General features: G+C 32.2%; 1 protein-coding gene and 2 non-coding genes across 3 annotated transcripts; 1 reads left to right on the plus strand and 2 right to left on the minus strand.

The window, feature by feature from the left end:
- Nucleotides 1-1,268: 1,268 nt before the first annotated feature.
- On the minus strand, nucleotides 1,269-5,987 carry LOC145611426 (uncharacterized). Its single transcript, XM_081666761.1, has 2 exons — nucleotides 4,412-5,987; nucleotides 1,269-4,161 (listed from the first exon to the last, which is right to left on the minus strand). The coding sequence occupies exon 2, from the start codon at nucleotides 3,993-3,995 to the stop codon at nucleotides 1,368-1,370; it is 2,628 nt and encodes an 875-aa protein (XP_081522887.1). The 5' UTR covers nucleotides 3,996-4,161; nucleotides 4,412-5,987; the 3' UTR covers nucleotides 1,269-1,367.
- Nucleotides 5,988-17,476: 11,489 nt separating this feature from the next.
- Nucleotides 17,477-17,586, minus strand: LOC145625980 (small nucleolar RNA R71). Its single transcript, XR_014110869.1, has one exon. It is a non-coding gene; the product is annotated as a small nucleolar RNA R71 (small nucleolar RNA).
- Nucleotides 17,587-26,196: 8,610 nt separating this feature from the next.
- On the plus strand, nucleotides 26,197-26,303 carry LOC145625685 (small nucleolar RNA R71). The gene has a single exon (XR_014110594.1). It is a non-coding gene; the product is annotated as a small nucleolar RNA R71 (small nucleolar RNA).
- Nucleotides 26,304-27,871: the final 1,568 nt, after the last annotated feature.

Genomic DNA, 27,871 nt, shown 5'->3' on the forward strand with positions numbered 1-27,871 from the left:
AAATTTATTTTTTGTGTCATAAAATTTTTCTGGAGGGAAGGAATTAGTTCAAAATGTACCACATCCATTGTTTATAATATATTCTAATCAATTAAAATAATATACTTCACAGTCTAATATAATTTTATTACTGTGTGTAGACCTGTAAATCATGTCGGGTTACCAATCATTTTAGACAGGGTCATTATTTCAGGTTACGGATCAAGAAATATTTTTCACCAATATTATTATTATTAGTCATTATATGTCTACAAGTTTAAATCGTCACAAAAACACATCAATTCCTATCTAATTTTGTATCAATGATATGTTTTAAAATTTGACATATAGATTAAAAATATATCTTAAAATTCAATAAACAACCCAGGCATCGCACGGGCACAAAACTAGTCACAGATAAACGTTTTCAAAATAAAAAACCATTACAGATAAAGTAAATGTAAAGTCTGAATTCCATGAAACTGGATCATACAACAATTGAACAACCTAATGTGGTTCAAATTTCCAGCTCAAATTAAAATTAAACCTTTTCTAAAAACTACCTTAATCTCAACACCAACTAAAAGACTAAGGACCTCAACACCAACAGAACAAAAGACACCGAAAACCTCCAGCTCACTCATTATCAGGTACAGCCACATTGATGTCAGGGTACATCCTCTCCTGCGGTGGTGGTGGCTGCGATTCGTTACCCCAAACCTCGAGTTCAATTATGTCATCGTCTTCAACCTCAGTTTTAACTGGCATTAGAGGCACTGCTGGTGCGCCCACTCCATTTCCTCCCGAAACAGGCTGCATGATCGGTATTTCTGCCGGCATTGCATCAGGAGATGCCGGAATAGCCGCGGCTGCAGTTTTTGGAATGAAGATTCCAATAACCAACTAATAGAAATGAAAACATAGTAAAGCTTAATCAGAAACAGAAAGAACCATGTTTAATGGATGAAACTGAAATACGTGGGGTCCATTATTAATAAAAACTTGTTGATTTATTTACAACATGTCATTTTATCAAGAAGATAAACTTGTATTTTCTCTAAAATAGGTATTCATTTTGGAAAATTTAGTTGTTTCAGAGTTTGTTATTTGTGTAAACCCAGGGCCGTAGCATTGATTTTGGGGGCCCTGTTCCAAATCGAAAAAGGGGCCCTTAATAATGTTAAAATTATACATTTTTTTAATCTATAATTTTGATAATGCACAATTTTCCTATATATACATTGCAAAATAAAAATGCTTTCGTATAACAATGACATATTCAATTACGCAAAATTAAATTCGGATATTTTATTCATGTTGATAATAGTAACTAAATACAACTCAAGGCTCATATCAACTTAAGCTATATTAATAATATTATCTTCTATTTATTTGAAAAGTGACATTCTTCTAACGCTCTTTGAGGCAAAATCATCAATCAAGTCTTCATATTCCACTTTCTCTAGAATATCATTCTCAATTGCTATCATCGCCAATCCATTAAGTCTTTCTTGTAGCATCGTAGAACGAAGATATGACTTCAATAGCTTTAATTTTGAAAAACTCCTTTCTGCAGTTGCAACTGTCACAGGAATAGTCAACAAAATTCTATATGCAATAGTAGCATTAGGAAAACAACCCACATCATTCAAAAATATCAAGATATCAAAAGGTCCTTTTATGTCATTGTGCAAAATTTCTTTAAGCAACTTCAACTCCACAAATAATTCATTCCCATCGATATCTGATTTTTCATTAGACATAAGTGCATTTTCAAATTTCAAACAAGAGGATTTCAAACTTAAATCATCCAATGACTTCATCCTTTGAGGAGTGAATAAGAAACCAAAAATATTTTCATATTCCTCAAATTGCTCAAATCTTTTATAAAGAGAACTAATAGCTTGGTCAACAATATAAAGAAAGTAATCAACTCTAAATGATTCTTCTGGAGATAGAGGAGCATTTGATGAAGTGCTTGGATTCTCATCAAAATGTTTTTTTCTTTTAATTTCACGCTTTTGGGGAAATATAGGATCAATATCCATTTCAATAGCAATTTCCTTAGCCTTACTCAAAGCATCATAAAAACCAGTTTCTCTATACCCCTTAAAAAAAGAAATCAACCCTCTTATTTTTTTTATAGCCACATCAATAAGCATATCCTTTGATTGTAATAGCTTGCTTACTAAATTAATTGCAAATAGTATTTCATACCAAATTACTATTGCAATTAAAAACTCAAAATCACCAAGCTCATTATTTGCTAAGGATTTAGCTTCACTCTTTATATTGTAATCCTTATCATTGCTATCGGCTACTTGAAGTAAAGCTTCTCGTATATCTGACATTTGAAATCTAATAGCCTTAACACTTTCAACACGACTTTCCCAACGAGTAGATGACAAAGACTTAACAGTTAGTCCTTTTACATTGTCTTTCAAGATTTGCCATCTCTTAGTAGAAGCTGTAAAAATTGTATATATACGTTGGATGACTCCAAAAAAGTCTCTAGCTTTACTACATGTGTTAGCCATATCACATAATGTCAAGTTTAAACTATGACAACCACAAGGAGTATAAAAAGCATTAGAATTTAAATCCAAAAATTTCTTTTGAACTCCTTGATGTTTTCCTTTCATATTAGATCCATTATCATAGCCTTGTCCTCGCACATCCATTATATCAAGATCAAGATTTTTCAATTCATTTTGTAAAACATCAAAAAGCCCTTGGCCAGTTGTATCATTTACATTCAAAAATCCTAAGAAAGATTCCTCAATGCAAACATTACAAGTAGAGACATTCACATATCTTAATATCAATGACATTTGCTCTTGATGGCTAACATCGGGAGTACAATCAAGAATTACCGAGAAATATTTTGCTTGCTTTATCTTTCTAATGATTTCATTTTTTATTGCAGAACCAAGCAAAAGTATTAACTCGTTTTGAATTGTATGACCTAAATAATGAAAGTGACTATCATTATTAGTAATACGGTTGACATGTTCTTGAATGATTGGGTCAAACTCCGCCAACATTTCAATCAAGCCCAAAAAATTACCATTACTTTTTTGGTATAGTTTCCCATTTGAACCACGAAAGGCTAGATTATGTTTGGCAAGAAATTTGACAATTGAAATAATTCTTTGCATTACTTTCTTCCAATGGTCTTTTTCTTTTTCAATTAGCATTTGAGCCGTCTTATCAATAGTTTGATTCTTTTGAAACCTAAGACGCAACTCATACCAAGTAGTCATATTCTTAACATGATCTATGCTTGTCTCATGCTCTTTAAGTCTAAAGCCTACATGCCCCCAATCTGAAAATCCTTCATTTGTCAATTGTCCTCTTCCCATCCCTTTTTTAAATATTTTACAGCAAAAACAATAAACTCTATCAAGCTCTTTGGAATAAACAAGCCAATCCCTATCACATTTCTCACCGTTTGATAAAACTCTAGTATACAAGTTAGCCGTAAATCGTCTTGAAGATTTATCTTTAGGACCTTTCACAATAGAATTATCTCTTTTAGGACCATTTTTCACTAATAAATCAATCATTTTAGAATCAAGACCATCCCAAACTCTAGGATCATATATATTAGGCACATAACTAGTTTCACGGTGATCAACATTATCATTATCAGAAGGCATATCATCAATATTTTCAGCATTATTATCATTCTCAATAGGCACATCGTCAACATTGCAATTAACACTAGGCACATCATCCAAAATATAATCCACATCATCAACATTCTCCGCAATAGGCATATCAATAACAAGATCAACATTAACATTACTAATATCATCAACATTAACATTATTAATATCATCAACATCAACATTATTATTCTCAATAGGGACATCATCAACGGGCTCAACAAGAGGAACTTGAGGTTCTATTATAACGAATTTATCAAGAGAACCTTTTTGAGAATTAATTAACACTTCCAATTTTCTCTTTTTGTTACGCTTTTGAGACCCAGATTCATACTTTCTAGGAGGCATAATCTCAAAATCGCAAAAAAAAAAAAACAAAAATTACAGTATCATATATATGGATTGAAAAAACCTGGAAAGCAGAAGCTTTATTTCATTCAATTGGACAAATTGGCGAATTACTCGATAACTTTGATTCTCAATCTTTGTTCAAAAGAATACGACCAATTTGGACCTTCAAAAATCAAAAAATAAAATTGCGTTAGATACAGAAGAGTATAAACAAAATCAAAAATTAAAAATTGCTTCAATTGACATTAAAAACAAATAAATCAAAAATAACAATGAAGATTCATTCATTCACCGATTCACGGCACACAATTCATTCACAGCACACAATTCATTAACTGATTCACAGCAGTCAGTTGGAGAGGCAAAATCTGTAAAATAAACCATACTATCGATTGCTAAAGCCTAAAGTTAACCTTGTGTGCTTAAATTTTCAGCCGCTCAGTTAATATGTTTGAGCCTTGAATCAAAGTAATGAGCAAATTCCAAATTGTGGTCTGTTGATCTGATTTGTGGGCTTCTGCAGACTGCAGTCCATGATTGAAACTGAAGGTGCCGAAATATCAAAAAAAAAAAAATGAACTAAAAATTGCTTCAATTGAGAATTGAAATTATCAAACCCAGAATTAATTAAAAACAAAAATCAGAAATTTACCACAACACAATTCATTCACAGCAGTCAGCAGGGCCGAAATATAAAAAAAAAAAATTGAACTAAAAATTGCTTCAATTGAAATTATCAAACCCAGAATTAATTAAAAACAAAAATCAGAAATTTACCACAACACAATTCATTCACAGCAGTCAGCAGGGCCGAAATATAAAAAAAAAAAATTGAACTAAAAATTGCTTCAATTGAAATTATCAAACCCAGAATTAATTAAAAACAAAAATCAGAAATTTACCACAACACACGATTCATTCACAGCAGTTAGCAGGGCCGAAATATCAACTTTGCCAAAAAATCGATGACTTCAATTGCTTCAATTCATTCCCCTCAAAAGCAAAAAAAAAATTGCTTCAACCCTTCAATTCGTTTTTGATTTTGTATAAAGTATAATTGTATCAATTGGGATTAGATGGATGAAGATGATTGAATGGAAGATAACCCATATATAGGGGAAAATAATTACCGTTTGAATACAAGAAATTCGGAATATTGAAATTGTTTTCTTGAATGAGTTTATTTTTTTTTCCGTTGAAATTCCTTGAATGGGAAAATATGCAATACAATTTTCCATAGAAGTTGATTGATGTAATTATGGAGGAAATTGGAAACATGGAGAAATTAATATGGAAGGTTGAATTGATTGAATGGGAATTGGGAAAGTTGAAATGTTGAATGCGTGAATCGTGGTTGCTTGATTAGAAAATACTGAAGAAAATAAATTAATCAACTTTGCCAAAAAAGAAAAGGAAAAAAAAAAAAAAACATACTTAAGGCACTCCACTACTCGTAATTCACTTCAAATTGCAATTTGCAGAGTAGTATAGATGAAACCAATTATAAGAGTAGTTTGATTTTTTTTAGGAATTTCTAAATATAATTGATGACAGTCTTGTATGGAAAAGTGGGGAAGTATAGAATTTAATTGATATTTTGGAAAAGAAATAAAATTTAATGAGAAACTAAAGGAAGAAGATGAAATATAGAAATTAAATAATGACTGTGCAATTGAGATTTGAGAATTTGTAGAGTTTTAATGAGCGTGACTTTAGGAAGTGAGAGAGTTGAAAAACTGATTTCTAGGCCATCAAAACCAGCTTACAACGTTATTGGGCCCTCTAATTTTTTGGGGCCCTGAGCAGTAGCACACTTTGCACACCCTCATCTACGGGCCTGTGTAAACCTTTTTAAGTAATAGAATTAGTTTGTTTATGGGCGAGATTGTATGAAAAAATGACACTTACTTGAATTGGGGTTGCGGCAATAAGCAAGCGATCAACCAAGCCACCAACTAATTTACCATCAGCGCCAGCAAGAGTGACGGTTATACCACCAGTTGTAGTTGAGACCCCATTAACTTCTTTCGTTTGATATGATCCATTTAAGGTCACTAAGTGATAGCGACCCTGTACCAAAGTTGATTGTTAAGATAAGAAAATTACCATTTCAATAGATTTTATAAGTGCATATCCTAATCCTATGGATCTAAAGCACCAATATACAACATAAAAGTGGGAAAAGTAAAGTCATTTAGCCCAATTTTAAGGTTTTGCCAAGCCTTGTACGTGCTGAAGCCCACAAAATAGTTACGAGCTTTTTCGGGATGGATTCGGGTTTTTTTTAAAAAAAATGTTTTATTAGACTATTTACGGCTCTTACAGGGTGTGCCGATGTTGATCACCTCTAGTACAATACTATAGAAGAATGCTGAGTTAATCAAATTATAGACCCATAAATATGATCAATGTTACATTGTTACTGTATTCGTAGAATACATGCTAAAATTCTCTACACAACATTGGAAATTACCCTTAATGTAAACAAGTAACAAGTATAAAGCTTTTATTTATTATTATTTTTTTTATCCTTGTTGTTGTATATATATATATTTTTTTCAAACGGAAGCAAGTTAATTTGGGGTCATAATTATAAGAGTCCATAAAACATTCGGTCAAATCGCAAGCATGTGTAGTTTTTTTTTTAATTTATTTATTTGAGGAAAATCTCAAGCATGTTAAAACACCTCATGGCATGCACAGAAAACTGCTCGTACAACAAATTGATGATACGATGAATTAACTATTTACTACCTCCGTTTCTTTTTAGTTGTCATGTACTCCCTCTGTCCCTAAATTACATTCCTCTTTCTCTCTATTATGTGAGGAATAAATGCTAGAAAGATGAATGTAATTTAGGGACGGAGGGAGTATTTCTTTTTAGGAAGTTTTTTTTTTAGTTGACATGTTTTCTTTTGGGGTAAATTTTTTACCTTGCATTTACAAGCTACCCCACTTGCTTTTTCATTCTCTCTCACTCTTTCTCTCCTCTCTTTAATCTATATGTCTAAATCAAATGCATCAACTAAATAGAAACGGAGAAAGTATAACGTAACACCCACAAAGGCCAAACCATAAACATGAGCACTAAAATCTTTGTAAAACACATATTTCAAAGGCAAAACATGACCATTTTGTAATTCTTAGATCATTTTAATATCTCAAGATTGCAAATTAAAATCATCACAACCTTGGGCCCTGTTCTTTTGAGCTTCTGGACAGAGCAAAGCAGATTAAATTTCAGCAGAGCAGAGCAAAGCAGATTTTAGGATAGTAGAGCAGAGCAGAGCAGAGCAGATTTCAACGTTATCATTAATACTATTATTACTACTACCTATTAAAAATTATTAATTAATAATATTATTAAATATTATTAAAAATTATTAATTAATAATATTATTAAATATTATTATTGATAATTATTATTATTAATTATTATTATGATTAATAAATATTAATTATTATTATTATTAATAATTATAAAAATTATTTTTAATATTAATAATTATTATAATTATTCAAAATAATAAATTATTATCATCAATACAATATTAATTATTATTATTGAATATTAATTATTATTGTTGTTATTATTAATTATTATCTGAAAATAGAGCAGAGCAGAGCAGATTTCTTTTGAGGTGATTTGAACAGGGCAAAACAGAACAACTCTAAAGAACGGGGCCTTAGTCGATAACTCGTAAAATTACACCACCCACTCTTTCCTCCAATCCGGTCCGCTTCTTTTCAATCAAATATTGAACACATCAACTTTTATGTATACCGTTGTCGATTTAACACACGGAGTGTTAATTCAATGCAAATCAATTTCAAAACCCAACTTAATAGCTACCAACGAGGCAACGTAATTAATTCTGTGCATAATAACTTTAAAATACACTTAATAAGTACCTCGTAACCAATGACACCACCAGCAATTCCCGGTTGGCGAATATTAACACTTGAGATTTCACCAATAGCAGAGCAAACAAAAACTGATCGGCCCCCCGCCAAGCCAATTAAAAATAGTTTAGCTGCTATATCCTGAAAAGAAAAAACAAAATAAAATAAAATGTTACAACAAAAATGTCCAATTATACATTTACATCTTCCTGCTACAATTAGGTGTAATGCAAGTATGAAACTGTAATAATTTTATTATTATTATTAGAATTTTTTTTGTAAAAAACCACCATTTATAAATAATTTTTTGCAAGAAACCAATATATATATATCATTTTTTTTTTGCAAATCAACACCTTAATGTCGGAAAATGAGGTTTAACCCCATTTTCCGGCGTTGACTACCCCAATCTACCCACGAAACCACCTCTCTCCCAAGCCCCGCCTACGAAACCACCTCCCTCCCAAGCCCCACCCATAAAACCACCCTTTTCATGACATTGACCACCACAAACTCACCCCTTTAACGACGTTGACCACCCTAAACCCTCCTCTATAGCCCTAGCCACTCTTCTCCCCTCCACTCTCAGTTTCGTGGGTGCGAATGGCGTAGTCGACGCCGGGAAAAATAGGGTTTGACTCTATTTTCCGGCATAAAGGTATGGTTTTGCAAAAAAAAAAAAATTGATTAAGGTGTGTCTTTGCAAAAAAAAAAAAAAAAAAAAAAAAAAAAAAAAAAAAAAAAAAAAAAGTGGTTTCTTTCACAAAAACAATGCATATAAAAGGTGGTTTTTTTGCAAAAATTCATTATTATTATTATTATTATTATTATTATTATTATTATTATTATTATTATTATTATTATTATTATTATTATTATTATTATTATATAGTTTTTCTTTTTTAAAAATGAAATTAATTAATTAGGTGTAAGAATGTAGTTGACAATAAGTATAGTTAAACAAGAAATTTATAAAATACCTCTCCAGCTTTTAACGTTATGACTTGAATGCCGAAGTGCATCCATTCTCTGTTTGCGATTCCACCTCCTTTTACCACACAATTTCAAAAAGTCAATTTTCTTAAATCATTAATTTATAATTTAATCATGCATTTAAAAAAAATCATTTTAAAAAAAAAAACCAAAATTTCATTTTCTAGACATTAATGATAAACAACCGAGATCAAGAAAATATAAATACTCCGTAGTACGTATGATGATTATAGTAAGACTGCAATTACAAAGGATTTCTAGAATCGGATTAATTTATTAGAATTTATTTAATTACTTAAAATTGTAAAGATATCTAATCTCAATTCTAAAATTAAGACCATTGTTTGACTTTCGTGATTTAGCACAATAAAATTACAGATTTATTTTGTCCTAAAAAATAATATTAAAGATTTTTTTTAAGATAAAAGAAGTAATTCATTTTAAAAACAATATAATTAATGTAACAATAAAAATTACCATAATGATCGATGTCACATACAAATTACTCTATTACTCCTTCCGTCCCTTATTGATGATAGTCTCGTATGACCAATTTTAAGTCCCAAAATAATAGTCCTATTTGCTTTTTGCAAGTATCATTGATATTAATTTTTACTAAAATTTCCCAAAGTTGCTACAATTTTTGTGCAAATTTAATTTTTCGAATGTAAATTTTGCTTTTCTATGTATTTTTATTATTTTCGCTCTATACTTTTTTGTATACTTAATATAAATTTACCATTTCAATGTACTTTTACTACTTCTTATTTATGTTTTATTAATTCTCGTGAAAATTGCCCATAAGAGACTATCAATAAAGGACGGAGGGAGTATTAACCAAGTCATGAAATTTAGAGCTCAAGCTTTTATACTGTATTAGTCAAGCAAACAAGACAAAAGACACTTGTAAAAAAAACAATAAAATTTAAAACAACCAAGAACATTGAATAAATATATTCTGTCAAAAAAATATTTAATAATTAAAATAAAGTAATCAACTCAAAAAAATGAAAAAAAAATATATTCTTTTTAATTTATTTCTCTACTAATAAAAAAACCTTAAAAATTCTGCAAAAATCAAAAGAAAGAAAAAAATAAATAAACAAGAAAAAAAACGTCACCTAAAACAACAGGCTGGTAATAAGGTTGATTGTTCCAGTTAATTTGAGAAGAATTAGCTGGAACTCTTCGAGCTCTCTTGGGCTTCTCAAACACAAATGATCCCCTAGGTTCAAAGCCAGGAGGCGGAGACACCGCTCTTGGAGGTGGCGAAGAGATCCCGCTGTTGGAGGCATACGAAGGGTGCGAATTCCCTAGATCGTTGTACTTTTTTGGCCTTCCTCTCTTCCTCTTTGACGACCCCACCAAATTCTTGGAACTCGACTCATCGGTTGTGAGTCCTCTGTTAGCAGGAATTGTTGCCGATGGGACAGAGTGCAAATTGGTGCTTATGGGTGTTGGTGAACCGCTTTCGGTGTTTTCGAGTGAGCCTGAAATAGGGATGTTGTTTGACTCCATTGTTTTCGAAAATGATTTTGAGATTTAGAGGGGTTTTAGAAGGAGTGGCGCTCTGTTTGTTTCTCTCTTGTCTATTTCTCTCTTCTTTTATTTTTCTCTTTAATTAATTTTTACTAGTTATTAGTGAGAGAAAATGAGAGAGAATTGATAAATTAAGAGGAGTAAATGACCCAATTTATAGTAATTTTGGGCATTAGGGTTGGGTAAAATTGGATAATATAAAATTATATAATTTTTTTTTATTAATGTGTATTATTATTGCATCATCACAAAAATCTTTTTTAAAAGTAAAAAAATGATGTGGTTTGGTTATGTAATTGATTTTGTTAATTTACTTCTTTAATTTATTGGAAAAAAGGATAGGCTTTGAAAAAATTTAATATTTTCTAAAAACAATAAAATTAATTTATTAATGAAAAAGTCACACGGATATTACATTCACAAAAGATATTTGAGAGTTTATTTTGCTCAGTATTACTATAATTTTCAATTTTTTTGCCTTTTTTTTTATAAAAAAAGTTATAAAATATAAGAACAAAAAAAAAATATTCTTACCAATTGAATTCTGGTTATTTTAAAACCGACGATAAAAATGTAAAACTACTTTTCTAGTTTTCTCTTTTTGGTTTTTGTTTTCAAAAAATACAAAATTGGAAACAAAAAGCGACATTAAAAACCCCTTAATTGGTTAAGATTTTTTTTTTAGCTAATATAGTAATATTACGAATTAGTGTCGTGAAATCGGAACATAAGAGCAACATCAATAACAATTAGCTTGTCATGCCACATATGATTTCAAGCTAACTTTTTTTATAACTATTTTGTGCTCCAATGGTTAGCTACTAGCTTGCTAATTAAATAAGCTTGACTTTCTCAATTAGCCCTAGAGATTTAATTATTTTAATATATTAATCTCCAATAATTTTGGAAACTTTTTTGTCAACCAAATTGGCTTAGACAAGTTAATTTGCTTTGCTAAACTAATTGTATTTTTTAGCTCCAATGGTCAAGCTAGTAGCTAGAGACTTTTAAAAATTGCAAGCAAGTCCCTAACTACAACCATTGGAGTTACTCTAATTTCTACATTGTAAATATCTGATGATGTTTAAACATACAAAGAGAGCTTTAATTATAGTTATGTCACTCTGCGCTGGCATTCTTATACATTAAGTGTTAAGATAAGTTTTGAATTATTGATATTTTTTTAATAAATAATTCCCAATAATTTAACCTTTCTAATTAATGAGTTTGACTAATAATTTATTACATTTATATTGGTCAGCTAATAATACTACTTTTTTATACTCCCTCCGTCCCCGATTGATAGTCACTTTTGAAGAAAAATTACGGGAATTAAGGTGAATTAAATAAAATACATTGAAAAAGTAAATTTACATTGGGTGTGCAAAAAAGTAGAGAGAGAAAGTAATTAAAGTACATGGGAAAATAAAATTTACATGGTAAAGTTAAATTTGCACAAATATTTTTGCAAATGTTAGAGAATTTTGGTAAAAAAATAATATTAATGGTACTTGAAAAAAACAAATGTGACTAACATTTTGAGTTACCTAAAATGACAAAAGTGACTATCAATCGGGGACGGAGGGAGTATTAAACAAATGAATCTCATGAGTAATTGGCTGCTTTAATTTATTGGATATTAAGTGCAGATTTGTTGAGATTTTCTAATTTAAAAATAAATACAGCTTCGTGTAGTAATTTTTTGGCTTTAGGGTGGGGTAAAATTGGATAATTTAAAAAATTATTATTGTTGTTGTTGTTATTTTTAATGTGTATTATTATTGAATGATCATATTAAAAGTTATAAAATATAATGTGTTTTGGTTATATAATTGATTTTGTCGATTTATTTCTTAAATTGTTTGGAAAAAACGATAGGCTTTGAGAAAATTAATATTATAATTTCTTAAAACAATAAAATTAATTCATTAATAAAAAAAGTCATACAAAATACGACATTTACAAAAAATATTCAAATAAAACAAATACATAACATATTGAATTAAATAAAGAATTATGTGATATTGTGAAATTAAAAGAGTTTATTTAAGGGTTCATTCGGTAATACTATAATTTTAATTTTTTAAAGTTATATGATATAAAGAACAAAAAAAAAAAAAAAAAAAAATTAGTCTTACCAATTGAGTTAAACAACTTTTTTCTAGTTCTCTATTTTTGTTTTCAGAAAAATACATTTGGAAACAAAAGATGGCAACGAACAACTCTTAATTGCATAAGATTTTTTTTTTATTTTGCTAATATAGTAAAATTAAGAATTAATATCGTGAAATTAGAACTTAATTATACATTGTAAATATCAAATGTATGGCCTAAATTATTAATATGTCATTCTGCGCTGGCATTCTTATACATTAAGTATTAATAAGGGGATATGTTTTGAATTATGAGATATTTTAATAAATTATATTATTCTCAATTATGTAACCTTTCAAATTAATTAATTTGACTAAGGGCATGTTCTCATACGTTGAAATTCAATTCAGTTCAGTTCAATTCAGCTCAGCTCCTAATTTCCTTCTCTGAAAAAATATTCATTTCAGTTCAGTTCAGCTCAGCTCAGTTCAGTTCAATTCAATTCAGTTCAGTTTAGTTCAGCTGAGTTCAATCAATGAGAACAAGCCCTAATAATACATTACATTTATATTGGTCAATTAATAACGTTACAATGATACTACTTTCACTTTTTTATATTAAAAAAATGAATCTCGTGAGTAATTGGTTGTTTCTAATTAATTGGATATCAATTGCAAATTTGCTGAGATTGTTTAATTTAAAAGTATTTTAACCCAGACTCATGTTCCTCACATATTTTCTACTATATAAGTCAATGGGCGAGATAGTAGTCCACTTTAAATATCTAAATATCTTTAATTTTTTACATTGTCTTCTAAAATAAAGGGTTAAGACCTGTTCTCTTCAGCTTAATTTTAATTTAGTTCAATTCCTAATTTCCTTCTCTCATAAACAATTCATTTCAGTTTAGTTCAGTTTAGTTCAGTACGTAAATCAGAATAGACCCTTAGTGTATATAAATTTACTAAAAGCTTATTCAAGTAATTGGCTAGGATATTATTACAAATAATATATCACAAAAAAAAAAAAATTAAGAATCAATGTCGTGAAATTAGTATCAAACTTATAGAGTGTAAATATTGAATGTTTTAAACATACAAAATGGCTTAAATTATTTAATTAAATATCATTCTGCACTGGCATTGTTACACATTAGTATTAACTTAAGAGGATAAGTTTTGAATTATTGATATTTTTTAACCAATAATTCTTAATAATTTCACTTTTTCAATTATTGAATTTGACTAATAATACATTACATTTATACACTAGTAGAAACGATCAATTGGGAAGCCTCAAATAGAAAGCGGTTATTGAATTTCGCTTCCAAAAACCCTCAAAAACCCGCCAAAAAAAAAGAGAGGAACATACAAATGGAAAGCGGTTTATGAGTGAACTGCTTCCAAATATTCTAATTGGAAGCGGTTTGAATAGTGAATCGCTTCCCTTTTAAAAAAAACCCTAAAACTAATATTGTACAGCTAGTAGCCGCCCCTTATATTCTCTCTCCCTTTATTTTCTTATTCTCTTTCTCTCTCCTCTCTTCTCTCTTCTCTAAGTGCTTTATCTCTCCTCTTCATCTCTCTCGTTCTCCTTCTCTTTCCTCTTCTTCGATCTCCTTCCTCTTCTCTTCCTCTTCTTTTCCTCTTCTTTGATCTCCTTATCTTTCCTCTTCTTTTCCTCTTCTTCGATCTCCTTCTCTCTTCTAACCACCACAAACGCCGACCACCACCACAAACACCGACAAATGCAAGCACCACCATGGATTTCTAGGTTTTTAGGTCAAATTTGACCATGAAAACCCTAGATCTAGAGTTTTTCATGGTCGAATTTGACCTTTAAAACCATAATTTCAAGCCAAAATTGGGGTTTTGGTGGATTTTAAGGTATGTTCCTTTTTTTAAGGTTTTTTATTTTATTTTACGGTGATGTGTGGTTGTTTTGGTTTGTTTCAGGTGGCCTCGGATCTGGTTTGGGTGGAGGTCGTGGTGGGTAAGATGGTTTTTTTTTTTTTTTAAAAAAAAAATCTAAAGGTTGGTTAAAGGTGCTTGGTGGTGGTGGTGGTGATACGATATAAGGGGGTTGGTTTTGGTGGGTGAATGTTGGTGTTTGGTGGACGAATTGCACGTGGCTGGTGGCGGTTGCACGTGGCTGGTTTTGGATGTTTTTTTTTTTTATTATTATTATTTTCTTTTTTTTCGAGGAAAATGCTGTATTTTTTTATACATATGTTAATTGTTTGTATTTTAATTTAAGTATTTTTTCAAATTACAATTTTTTTGTCTTTATAAAAATATAATATTACATCATTTGATTAATAAAAATAATGTTTATGCATATGTTAATTGTTTGTAGTTTAATTTAAGTGAAAAATAAATAAATTTAGGCATTATGGGAAGCGGTTTGGCGCCAAAACCGCTTCCCATTACCATTTAAATGAGAAGCGGTTCTAGGCAATGAGAAGCTCCCTAAGCCGGAGCGGTTCAAAACCGCTTCCCATTAGGGGGTTTGAACCGCTTCCCTTCTAGTATTTTCTACTAGTGATATTGGTCAACTAATAATACATTACAATGATATTCCTATGTACTTTTTTTTATATAAAAAAACAATCCTCTTGTGTAGGCATTGTTCGAAGCGCGCCTGCGTTAAGCATGTTGTGAATATGCTAGAGACTCATAAGAAGTGGGAATTGACATATGCGATTAGGGACAAGGAAAATAGGGAGTCGCCAACAAGTTTTTAAAGAACTTGTAAACCGTTCACGAATCATAAAAGGCAACCATGAATTAAGGGACAATGATAGGCAGGCAACAACGATTGACCCGTTAAGGTTACACCCTAATATGTCTATTATATATAATGCTTTACCCCCGTCCCTTGGTCATAATTAAGAGTATTTTTGGCTCTTTAGAGCAACTTTTATTCCTAATATGTGTTTTCTAGTGTTCCCGTAGTTTTGGTAGTGTTTTGTAGGAAATTACAGATTTAGAGCATTTTCCCGGAGTTATTGGAGCTAATGCGAGCCTTAGAAGATATTGACCATCTTTCATAGCCCAAGGCCGGTTAGAGTCATCAAACCGGTGATTAAGGGCTCAACTTAGAAGGAAACTAGGCATTGGACCGAGTTATCAAACCCCAAAGAGGAAATCCGGATTGGGCTAAGAATTAAAGCCTAAACGAGAAGCATAGCCAATGCCCAAGTAAGTCCGCCCAATCGGGCAGCCCTTGCCCTGAGGCGTGCCTAACCGGGTGGGGCGGAAGAACAAAGAAGCTTAGCCGCACCGCAAGAGACGTCCCTTGAAGAAAAAGGCGCTCCTGACCGGGCAAGATGGCACCCGATCGGGCTCATGTTTTGGGAGGCGATTTCCGACGTTCTTTTACTTAGTTTCTAATTAGGATTTTTATGTTTTGTATAATTACCTTTTATATAGTTTGATACAATTGCCTTTCTTTCATTAGCTAAATTCTCGCTTAAGCTTAGGCTTCTCTCTTGTTTTCTCTCTCTACAACTCTTGGCTTTTATACAATTTATTATTTCTATTAATTTTGGTAACGATTTCTTCCCTTTTAATTTCAGTAATTTATTTTCTTTAGTTCATCATGTTTTGTTTAATGGCTTTGATTAGTTCAGATTTAATTATGTGTGAGTATATTATTTTCTAGGATTATGGGAATCCATAAATAATATGAAGGGGTAATTTATTATTGTTAATTGTCAATGCTTGATTAATTTCCTATTGATTGATTAAATTCTATGTAATTAGATTTGGCCAGGTTTAATTGTATGAGTTATGCAATATTGATTCGAGATTCGAAATATGAGAATTGATGTTTAGGCCAAGCTTTGTTTCAATATGTAGGTTAATTTATAACTGGTTAAGTTAAGAATTGAGAGATGCGATTTAATGCCGCTAGATTAATTCTGTGATTGTAATACGTAGCGAAAGCCATTTATGATCTGATTAATTAATGCATTGATGATTGATTATTGCGTTTTACCCTGGAATATTATTTATTGGTGAACCTATACCCTTGGCTTTTATTAATTATTTGATTTCTCTCTACTTTAATCTCCTTAGTTTAATTCTTTGTACAACAATAAATTGGTAACTTAATAATTTAGATTATTTTAATTAATTAGGAATAAATTGACTTGTCTCCCAATGGTTGGACCTACTTCCCTATCTACTTTAGTTAGAGGACTTAGGTAATTCTTTTGATAAGGAGATACGACTTTATCCTGTCAAAATTTGGCGCCGTTGCTAGGGATATGGTTTTATTTTTATTTCTAATCGTTTTTGTAGTCTAAATTATTTTCTCTCGTCTCAGAGAACACAAGTTCTTTGAGAAAAATTCCTCATATTTGTTCGTTTAAGTCTGTGTTTATGCCAAGGGGTTCTAGATCAGGTTACATTCCATTCGATCCTGAAATTGAACGATCTTTTCATAGACAGAAGAATCTTTTCCGACAGGTACGAGCTACTTCCGAGGGTAATACACCTTTGGAACCCCCATTTTATTCTAGTGATTCAGAAGTTTCTTTAGAATCAGAATCAGAGATGGCGAATCCACCACCTCCTCCACCTCACAAGCTTAGCGATTATTCACAGCCGTCCCTGACGGATTTTCCACATCATACTCCTACACCAGATCTTGAGGGAGTGCAATTCGAGATCAAGCCCCAGTTTATCACGATGACTGAAAGAAAGCAATTCAGTGGAGCTAAGGGTGAAGACCCTAATCTTCATATTGAAGATTTCTGTCAGTATTGCAATACCATTAGGCAAGCTGGGGTCACGCAAGACCAAATCAGGGATATTCTTTTCCCCTTTTCTTTATGTGGTAAAGCTAAATTGTGGTATAATGGATTGAATAGAACTTCACTTGGTATTACTGACTGGGAAAATCTTGCTTTGAATTTCTAATAAATATTACCCTGCAGAAAGGAAAGCTTTAATGAGGAGTGCAATTCAAACTTTTCCCAAAAGCTAGACAAAACTCTATATGAGGCTTGGGAAAGATTCAAGGATCTGCAGAGAGAGTGCCCCCATCATAATTTAGCACAGTGGCAGTTGAGCCAAGCCTTTTATAATTGAATTGGAAATTCATCCAGAACAATTTAAGATTATGCAGCTAATGGTAGATTTATGAATCTAAATTTAGAAAATGCAGGTCAGGTTATCGAAGAGATGGCAACTTATAATTCCCAATATGGGAATCCTAGAGGCTTTGCAAACAAAGGCAAACATAGTGTCGATTCAGTATCTTTTTTGCAAGCTCAATTAACTTCTATTAGCCAGAAATTAGATAATATTAGTACTGCTATTCCTACTTCTATAGCTAATGTTTCTGCTGTTAATAATTCTAATGATGTTTTTTGTGAAAATTGTGGAATTGTTAGACATTGGGAGCAAGGTTGTAAGAGTTCCATGGAGCAAGTTAATTCCTTCCAAACCTATAGGCAAAATAACCTATACTCCAACACTTATAATCTTGGCCTTCGGAACCATTCATATCTTTCCTACCAGAGTACCAATGTGCAAAATCCTCCACCTCCACAACAACTACAGCAACAACAACCACCACAGCAGAAATATTATCATCCTAACTTTAGACAGAAAACCTAATCATAAACCCCTCCATCTTCTGACCCTACTTTGTCAGAAATTAGAGCGATGCTATCAAATATGCAAAATCACATGGAGAGTAGGGATGCACAAATTGATTTTATCCTAGCTCATTATAAAATTATGAATAATCAAATTGCGCAGATTTCATCTACCTTACAAACCCGTCAGCTGGGAGCCCTACCATCGCAACCAATCCACCCTACGGATCATACTAATGCACTTACTCTAAGAAGTGGTTCACTATGATGGGCCTTCTGTGCCCAAAGATGATGAACCCTGATAAATCACATTTATATAGAGTTTATAGGCACAATTATGCTAGTTTTATAGTTGCTTTTTGAGTCTTTTATCGCTTTTAAGGCCGCAATTGCATAAGTTGTCCTTTTTGTGCTCTATTACGCTTTGTTTGTATTTTTCTTAATGTTTCAGGTAGTTTCTATAACTATTTGGACGCTTTCGAAGTGGTTTTGGAAGAATCGGACAATGAAAGGATGAAAAGTCGATGAATTGAGGTTGTTCAATGAAGGATATATGTTTGTGCAATATTATTTTGAGATTTATATGCACGAGGAATGAATATATAATTCATAAGGGTCGCTATGCACCTTCCGGGAATCAAATTTGAGTTAGTAACGAAGTTAAACGATTGTTTACAAAGTGTCAAAACTGACCTTTGTCCACTCTTTTGATCATAACTTGAGTTTTACAAATCGGATTGAAGCGATTCAAGTTGCTTTAGAAACTAGACTTGAAGAGATTTCCAATTACAGGTCACACGTTCCAAGAAGATTCCTAGAATAGAAGTTATAGGGGTTTGAATCTGAGTGATGCAGTCAGCCACCCGCGGGATAATTGTTGCGCCCCTATCCCGCGACCACTCGACACCAGCAGGTGCTACTGCCAGCCCGCAGGCTGTGCCTGCGCTCGCAGGTTCTGCCGAGCAGCCAAAGAAGCCCACGAAGCATTATCGCTGCACATATAACTTGTATCGATCCCTCGACCTCACTTACGGTTTTATGCCACGTCATCATCTATCGCCCAATAGCATTGCAACTTATGTAATTTATATTTTCTTATTTCTTTTCTTTAATTAGTTTTAGATAAGATTTAAGAAGTTTATAAATACTTCAAGGGATTATTATTTTTCCCTTAGGCCATTTTTACGCTCGTTTTCTTAGCCCTAGTTTCTCTCATGAGCAATTCCATGGATTCTCCATGGATTGTTCTTGAGTTTATTAATTTTATTCAATAAGGTATTTTATTTCTATTTTCTTGCTTTTAATTATGTTTTCTTCCTTAGATCTAGTTTTTATTATTTATTTCATGCTAGAGTAGTTTATTTCTAGGGTTTGGGAATCCATGTTTATATTATGAATCTTGATTGATAATTTTAATATTTTGATTATTGATTTCTCTAATTGATAGTGTTTTATTGTTAATCTTGCAACCTGATCAATTGTTTGATTAATTATTGTTAATAAGAGTTTGAATCAAAAGATCTTACTTTTAGAGGTTTACCTACAATTAGCAATTCTGATTATGTTAGCGACCGAACTACATATGTTGAATTGAGAGCGTTAAGACCCGATCGTAGGCTTAGCAATTGCTCTAGATAATTGATTGATTGAATTGTTATTGATATTTGATAGATTTAGAACTATAAACATGGTGAACCATAACGTGTTCCTAGGTCTTTTTATTTATTATTTTTTCCCTCTTTTAATTTAGACTATATTTTTATCCCAATTTCGCAACATTGTTTAGTTTCTCCATACCTTGAAAGCTAGATTGAATAGTCATCTATCTGTGGATTTGACCCTACTTACCCTACTACATTATTAGTTAGTTTTGTTAGGAAATTATTTTTGACAGGTGTACGACAACCTATCAAACCCATTACAACAACAATTGCTAATCATGATTCCCTTGTACCAAATGCTAATGTTACTAACCCTGCAGGGCTACAAGAGAAAACTAATTCTTCTAATGTTTCTTCGCAGGGTAAATATCTGGACAAGGGTGGAGATGTGCAGGGCCCAGTCACCAAACTTCCATTCCTAAATATACATTTGAAGAGTAAGTTTGGTAAGCAATTTGGTAAGTTCTTGGAGGTTGTGAAAAATTTGCAGGTAACAATTCCTTTCACAGATTTAATCACTCAGGTTTTTGCATACGCTAAATTTGTGAAAGATATTTTAACTAGGAAAAGGGCCTTTGATGAGTTAGAAACTGTAGCTCTTACAGAGGAATGCAGTGATTTATTACAAAATAAATCCCCTCCTAAATTAAAGGATCCTAGCAGTTTTTCTATCTCTTGTCATATTGGTAATGTCTTCATTGATAAAGCATTACGTGATTTGGGTGCTAGTGTTAGTGTTATGCCATTGTCTGTGTGTTCTAAACTTAATATGGGTGATTTAAAAGTTACTAACATTACTTTACAGATGGTAGACCGTTCTGTTAAATACCCCTTAGGTATTCTAGAGGATGTCCCTGTCAAAGTTGGTAAATTTTTTATCCCTGTAGATTTTATTATCTTAGACATGGGTGAGGATACACAAATTCCCATCATATTAGGTAGGCCTTTTCTCCACACTACAAGAGCCATAATTGACGTTAAAAAATGGAAAACTAACCCTTTCTGTTATAGATGATAATATCACTTTTAATTAAGGTAAGGTTTTGAAAGGTCCTATGCTTGAAGAAAATTGTTGTTTGATTGATATGATGGATGTTATTTGTGAAGATAGCTTACCATAGGTTCTTGCAAGGGATCCCTTGGAGGAAGTTCTTTCTGATGAATTTACTACAGGTGACGCATGTATTTGGAGTAAAGAGGTGGACGCCTTAGAAAAAGATCTCGCTATTAAAGAACTTGATCCTATAGAGAGCAAGACTGTAGTAAAATTAGTTCAGGAATCAAAACATGTAGAGGTCAAGAAACCTGAACTAAAACCTCTCCCTTCTCATTTAAAATATGTTTTTCTTGATGAGAAGAAATTATACCCTATGATCATTAGTACTGCACTTGATGACCCACAAACTTCCCAATTTCTAGAGGTTCTTCGAACCCACAAAAGGGCAATAGGGCATTATTGATGATCTCAAGGGTATTAGCCCTGATTTTTGTATGCATAGGATAAACTTAGAGGACAACTATAAGCCATGCATTCAACCCCAAAGAGGGTTGAACCCCAATATGCAAGAAGTAGTCAAAAAAGAGGTTATGAAATTACTTGATGCAGGTATAATCTATCCCATTTCCGACTCAAAGTGGGTAAGACATGTTCAGGTGGTTCCTAAAAAGGGTGGGATAACTGTCATAAAAAATGATAAAAATGAATTAATTCCCACTAGAACTGTAACAGGGTGGCGTATGTGCATTGACTACCGTAGATTAAATATTGCCACTAAGAAATATCACTTCCCTCTCCCTTTTATTGATCAAATGCTTTAGAGGTTAGCTAATCATAATTTCTTTTTCTATTTGGATGGGTATTCGAGATATTTCTAAATTCTAATTCACCCTGAAGATCATGATAAGACTACATTTACATGCCCTTATGGTACTTTTGCTTATCGTAGAATGCCCTTTGGTTTGTGTAATGCCCCTGCTACCTTTCAACGTTGCATGATGAGTATCTTTTCTGATTTCATAGAGTCTATCATGGAAGTTTTTATGGATGATTTTAGTGTGTATGGTTCTTTTTTTGATGCATCTCTAGTTAATCTCACTAAAATTTTGAAAAGATGTGAAGAATGCAATTTGGTTTTAAATTGGGAAAATTGCCACTTTATGGTGACTGAGGAAGTAGCTTTTGGTCATATTGTATCTGATAAGGGTATACAAGTATATAAAGCCAAAGTTTTTGTGATTGAGCAATTGCCTCCACCAGTTAGTGTAAAGGGGATTAGAAGTTTCTTAGGTCATGCGGGGTTTTATCGTCGCTTCATCAAAGATTTTTCTGAAATTGCTAAACCACTAACTCAGGGCTTGTTTGGCATCAGTTTTGGTTTTTAGTTTCCTTTTTTTTGAAAACCAAAAACCAAAAACAGGAAACAAGAAAAAGGTGTTTCCACTTTTCTGTTGTTAGTTTTCAAAATTATCATAATTTTAATAACTTTATATAATTTTTGATTCATTATGGGACACATATCATATACTTTTAGAAAACAAAAAACCAAAAAAAGAAAATCACAGCAATGCCAAACGAATCCTCAGCTTTTACTCAAGGATGCCCCATTTGATTTTACTAACGTGTGTCTTGAGGCTTTCAAAAGGATTAAGCAGGCTTTGATATCGACACCCATCATATGTGCACATATAGACACCTGATTGTGTCTCCCCAAAAATCAAATATAGTGATGAATATATTTCACGTCATTGATTATCGAATGAGGTGAAATGTGAAAGAGTCTCGTGATGCAATTGTTTCAATAAAATATTCCTTTTTGTTTTCGAAAATATTTCTTTTCGTACCCTGTTTGTGAAAATAACTAGTCCAATTTAGTTTGTTCCATGATAAGGGTCCAATAATGGTGTAGTTGGACGAGGCTTAAAAAGGGCTTTCCAATGATATATTATAAGCCTAATTTCGATGAATAATGAGGAAGTTATGGCCAAAATACTAAATTGGGCCAAAAATTCAACAAAAACAACTCAAATCATAACAATAATATTTTTCAACTCTTACAATAAATCACTCATAAAAATATAATAATATAGAACTTGAGTAATAACAAACTTTAACTTTCAAACTTGAAATATATTTCATTGAACTCATTATTTTTTCTTTCTTTTGATCAACCTTCATTTAGAACATTTGAACATTAAATAATTTTTTTTATTTTTATCTCACATTGGTATTTTTTTCAACTTTGAAACATAAATTGTCAACATTTTTCCAATCACAATATCAAAAGAACAATCACTCTTCTTTTTTTCACATTGTGCAAATTATGTGCACACCACGACTCCCTCACCTCACTAACTATTAGCTCCCCCAAGCCAAGCTTGGGACTAGTAACCAATGGGGTTTATATAGGATTGTAATTGGCTAAATAAACAATAAAAGGGCACAACCAACAACATGGGTAGCAAGAAGGGAACAAATGTATCTAATATCGTCTGAAGGCCACCTAATAGAATAAACGCCTTCGTCCTCCATATGTGCATAATAGTGAGCCATGAAACACTACTCATAGTTGCAAATCAATACTCAATTCATTGACATACCAGGAACTAACACACATTCCTTACCAAATCAACTAGTCAAACACTATATTCTCAAGTAGTTGGGCAAAATTGACGCATGTTAAAGTGTAAGGCAATCAAATATCAAATCATGATAAACTAATCCACAATATTTATCATCAATAACCAAGAATCAAAACAATTTTGAAAAATTTTCATCAAGGGGCACAGGGAAGCATGATTCATAATTCATTGGAACGTATTTTTGGATTTTTTTTATTTATTTCAATTTTTTTTTTTTGTATTTTTCTCATATAGGAAAGCAATAAAACTACACTAAAAAGCAATAAAATATATACTATGAAATAAATAAAAACTAAACTAAGAAAGCAAAGAAACTAACTAAACACACCAAAGAAAATAAAAGGAAAAGGGAAAGAAAGAGTACCTATATATACACGAAATCCCCCCAAGCTAAATCAGACAATGTCCTCATTGTCTTAAAGGGAAGCTAGTAATCCAAGTGACTACCCCTCATCATCAAAATCGTATCCACCACCATCCCAAACATTTCAATGCATCACCTTGATACAATTTTGGACAAAAAAGAAACAAAGTGTTAGTAAGAGTAGAGGCAAAAATGAGTCATGTTCACTATTTTGCTCATAACTTTTTATATACAAATGATAATGCAGTGATTCTAATTGCATTGGAAATAAGACTTGAAGAGATTTCCAATGATAGGTCACACACAAAATTTCGTTAAGAAACGCAAAAGCTACAGCGTTTTGAAGTTGGCCAGTTTTGCTGCCACGATCTCGCGCCTGATCGGGCAAGCTTAGCCCGATCGGGCCCGACTCCAAGGTACGGTCAGGTGGTTTTTCACCACTTGATGCACGAAATTTCTTCCTACACTCGATTTTTTTCGTTTTTGCCCTTGATTGAGCAAATATCACTCGATCGGGTGGAACTTTCACTACGGGCTCAAACTCTACAACTTGTTTCTCAATCTCCACTTGTTCATCTTCAAACCCGAGCCCTACACAATTTAGAGCTCTTTCTATAGCATCCACTTCATCTTTCCAAGTACTAGTTTTTCCTGCAGAAGATGTAACACAAGATACCGCCTCCAAGGGATCTCTAACGGGAGCTTGGGGCTTATTAGAAAAATTATTTACATCAACCACACCAATACTAAAACACTTTTCCTCTAACATGGGGCTTTTCGGGATATTATTTAAATTAAAAGTGATATTATCATCCCCTACACATAATGTAAGTTTACCACTTTTGACATCTATTATTGCCCCTGCAGTATGAAGGAATGATCTACCCAAAATAATCAGAATTTGCAAATCTTCCTCCATATCAAGAACAATAAAATCAACAGGTATATAAAATTTACCTACTCTAACAGGAACATCTTCTAAAACACCTAAAGGGTATTTTACAGAAAGATCGGCCATTTGCAGAGTAATATTGGTAGCTTTTAATTTACCCATATTTAATTTAGAACTCACAGATAATGGCATAACACTCACACTAGCACCCAAATCACATAAAGCTTTATCAATCATCAGATTACCAATATGACATGGAATAGAAAAACTACCTAGATCTTTTAGTTTAGGTGGAGATTTATTATGTAATATAGCACTACATTCTATAGTAAAAGCAACCGTATCTACCTCACTAATAGATTTTTTTCTAGTCAAAATTTCTTTCATGAATTTAGAATATGCAGAAACTTGAGTAATTAAATCTGTGAAAGGAACTGTTACCTACAAATTCTTCACAACCTCCAGAAACTTACCAAATTGCTTATCTAACTTACTCTTTAAATGTCTATTAGGGAATGGAAGTTTGATAGCAAGACCCTGCACATCTCCACTCTTATCCTGGGGTTTATCCTGCAAAGAATTATCAGAAAAGTTAGTTTTACCCTGTAGCCCTGCAGGGCTACTAACAACATTGTTTGGTTTAACAGAATCAAGATTAGCAATTTTTGTTGTAACAGGTTCATTATCTTTGTGCATAAGAGGCTCATCATAGTGTGAACCACTCCTCAGAGTAATTGCATTTGCATATTCTATTACTTTAACTGGCTGTGATGGTAGGGCTCCCTGCTGACGAGTTTGCAGAGTAGAGAAAAGTTGCGCAATATGAGTATTAATTATTTTATTATGTGCTATTAATGAGTCAAATTGCGCATCTCTTTTACATCTACTTTTGCATATTGGCTAACATCGTTTTGATTTCAGAGATGCCAGAATCAAATGGAGGAGTAACAACCTGTTGTGGTCTCTGATGTGGAGGTTGGTAGTACCTCTGTTGTGGTTGTTGTACCTGTGGTGGAGGGTTAAGCATATTCGTACTATTGTACGACATATTTTGGTTATTTTTCAACCCTGTATTGTAGGTGTTAGAGTATGGACTAATTTGCTTATAGGTTTGAAAAGAATTAATCTTCTCAATTGAACTCCTACAGTCATGTGTCCAATGACTTATAAGACCACAATTTTCACAAACTATTGTAGAGTTAGTACCAATAGCAGAAACATATGTAACGGAAGATGAATTAGAATTATTAATACTGTCTAGTTTTTGGCTAATAGAAGTCAATTGTGTTTGCAAAAAGGATATAGAATCGACTTGGTGTTTTCCCTTGTTTGCAAACCCTCTAGGATTCCCATATTGGGAATTATGAATAGCCATCTCTTCGACAACATTTCTCGCTATATTCTCATCCAAATTCATAAATCTTCCGTTAGCTGCAGAGTCCAAAATCATTCTTGAATTCTATCCAATCCCGTTGTAGAAGGCTTGGATTATCTGCCACTGTGCTAGTTTATGATGGGGACATTATCTCTGCAAATCCTTAAATCTTTCCCAAGCTTCATATAAACTTTCATCAGCTTCTTGGGAAAATTTTTGGATTGCACTCCTTAACAAAGTTGTCCTCTCTACAGGGTAATATTTATTATAGAAATTCAAAGCAAGAGTTTCCTAGTCAATAATACCAAGTGAAGTTCTATTCAATCCATTATACCACAATTTAGCTTTATCACATAAAGAAAAGGGAAAAAGAAACTCCCTGATTTGGTCTTGTGTGACCCCATCTTGCCTAATAGTATTGCAATATTGACAGAAATCTGCAATGTGAAGATTAGGGTTTTCACCCTTAGCTCCACTGAATTGCTTTCTTTCGATCATCATGATAAACTAGGGCTTGATCTCGAATTGCACTCCATCGAGATTAGGTGTGGGAGCAAGATGTGGAAAATCTGTCAGGGATGGCTGCGAATAATCGCTAAGCTTGCGAACAAGAGGAGGTGGTGGTGGTGCAGTCATCTCTTATTCTTGATCTGTACTAAACAAATAAATTTGAGAATTTGTCCCAAAGAACTTACGTTCTATAAGACGAAAAAAAATAAAAAAAAATATTAAAAAAAATAATAATCTAGACTAAAAAATTAATCAGAAATAAAAATAAAACAGTTTCCTTGGCAATGGCGCCAAATTTTGACAGGCTAAAGTCGTATCACCTAATCAAAAGTATTACCTAAGTCCTCTAACTAAAGTAGATAGGGAAGTAGGGTCAAATCCACAGGGAAACAAGTCTTTCTATTCCTAATTAATTATTATAATCTAAATTATTAAGTAATCAAAATATTATAATCGAAGGGAAACTAAACTACGAAGAGTAAAAGTAGGGAAGAGTAAGAATAAAGAAAATCAATGAATAAAAAAACCTAGAGCATAGGTTCACCAATAAATAATATTTCAGGGTAAAACATAATAATCAATCATCAATACATCAATTAACCAGATCATAAAGGGCTTTCGCTACGTATTACAATCACATAATTAATCTACCGGTATTAAATATCATCTCTAGCTCGAATCTCGACTTAACCATTTATAAATTAAACTGCCTATTGAAACTAAGCCTAAATATCAATTCTCATCTCTCGAATCTCGAATCAATATTGCTAAACTCATACATAAAAGACCAGCGCTAATCTAGTCATAGAGCATTAAATCAATCAATAGGAAATTAATCTAGCATTGACAATCAACAACAATAAATTACCCCTTCATATTAATCATGGATCCCCACAACCCTAGAAAGAAACTACTCACGCATAATTAAAGTTAAACTAATCAAATCAATTAAACAAAGCATAATTAAAATCAATAAGCAAATATATAAAACAGTTAAATAAAACTATTAAAGTAAGCATATAAGAAACAAAAATATGAGATTAAGAAAATAAAGATAAAAGAACTTGACGGAAACAATAAAATAATTAAACTAAAGAAATCAACTAATACTCTTGCATGATCATCAAAACAGATACTAACTTGCTAAAATCCTCTCCAAAGTCATCCAACCAATTCATAAATGTCTTTCTATTCCTAAATGCCTAAACAACATTAGATAGTTAAAGCCTTAACCCATAACATCAACTCAGGAAAAATATCAGATCACAAAACAAATTAGAATATTGAAAGCCATA

The sequence above is a fragment of the Chenopodium album genome, chromosome 3 (genome assembly GCF_948465745.1).
Source record: "Chenopodium album chromosome 3, dcCheAlbu1.1, whole genome shotgun sequence".
Classification (NCBI taxonomy): domain Eukaryota; kingdom Viridiplantae; phylum Streptophyta; class Magnoliopsida; order Caryophyllales; family Amaranthaceae; genus Chenopodium; species Chenopodium album.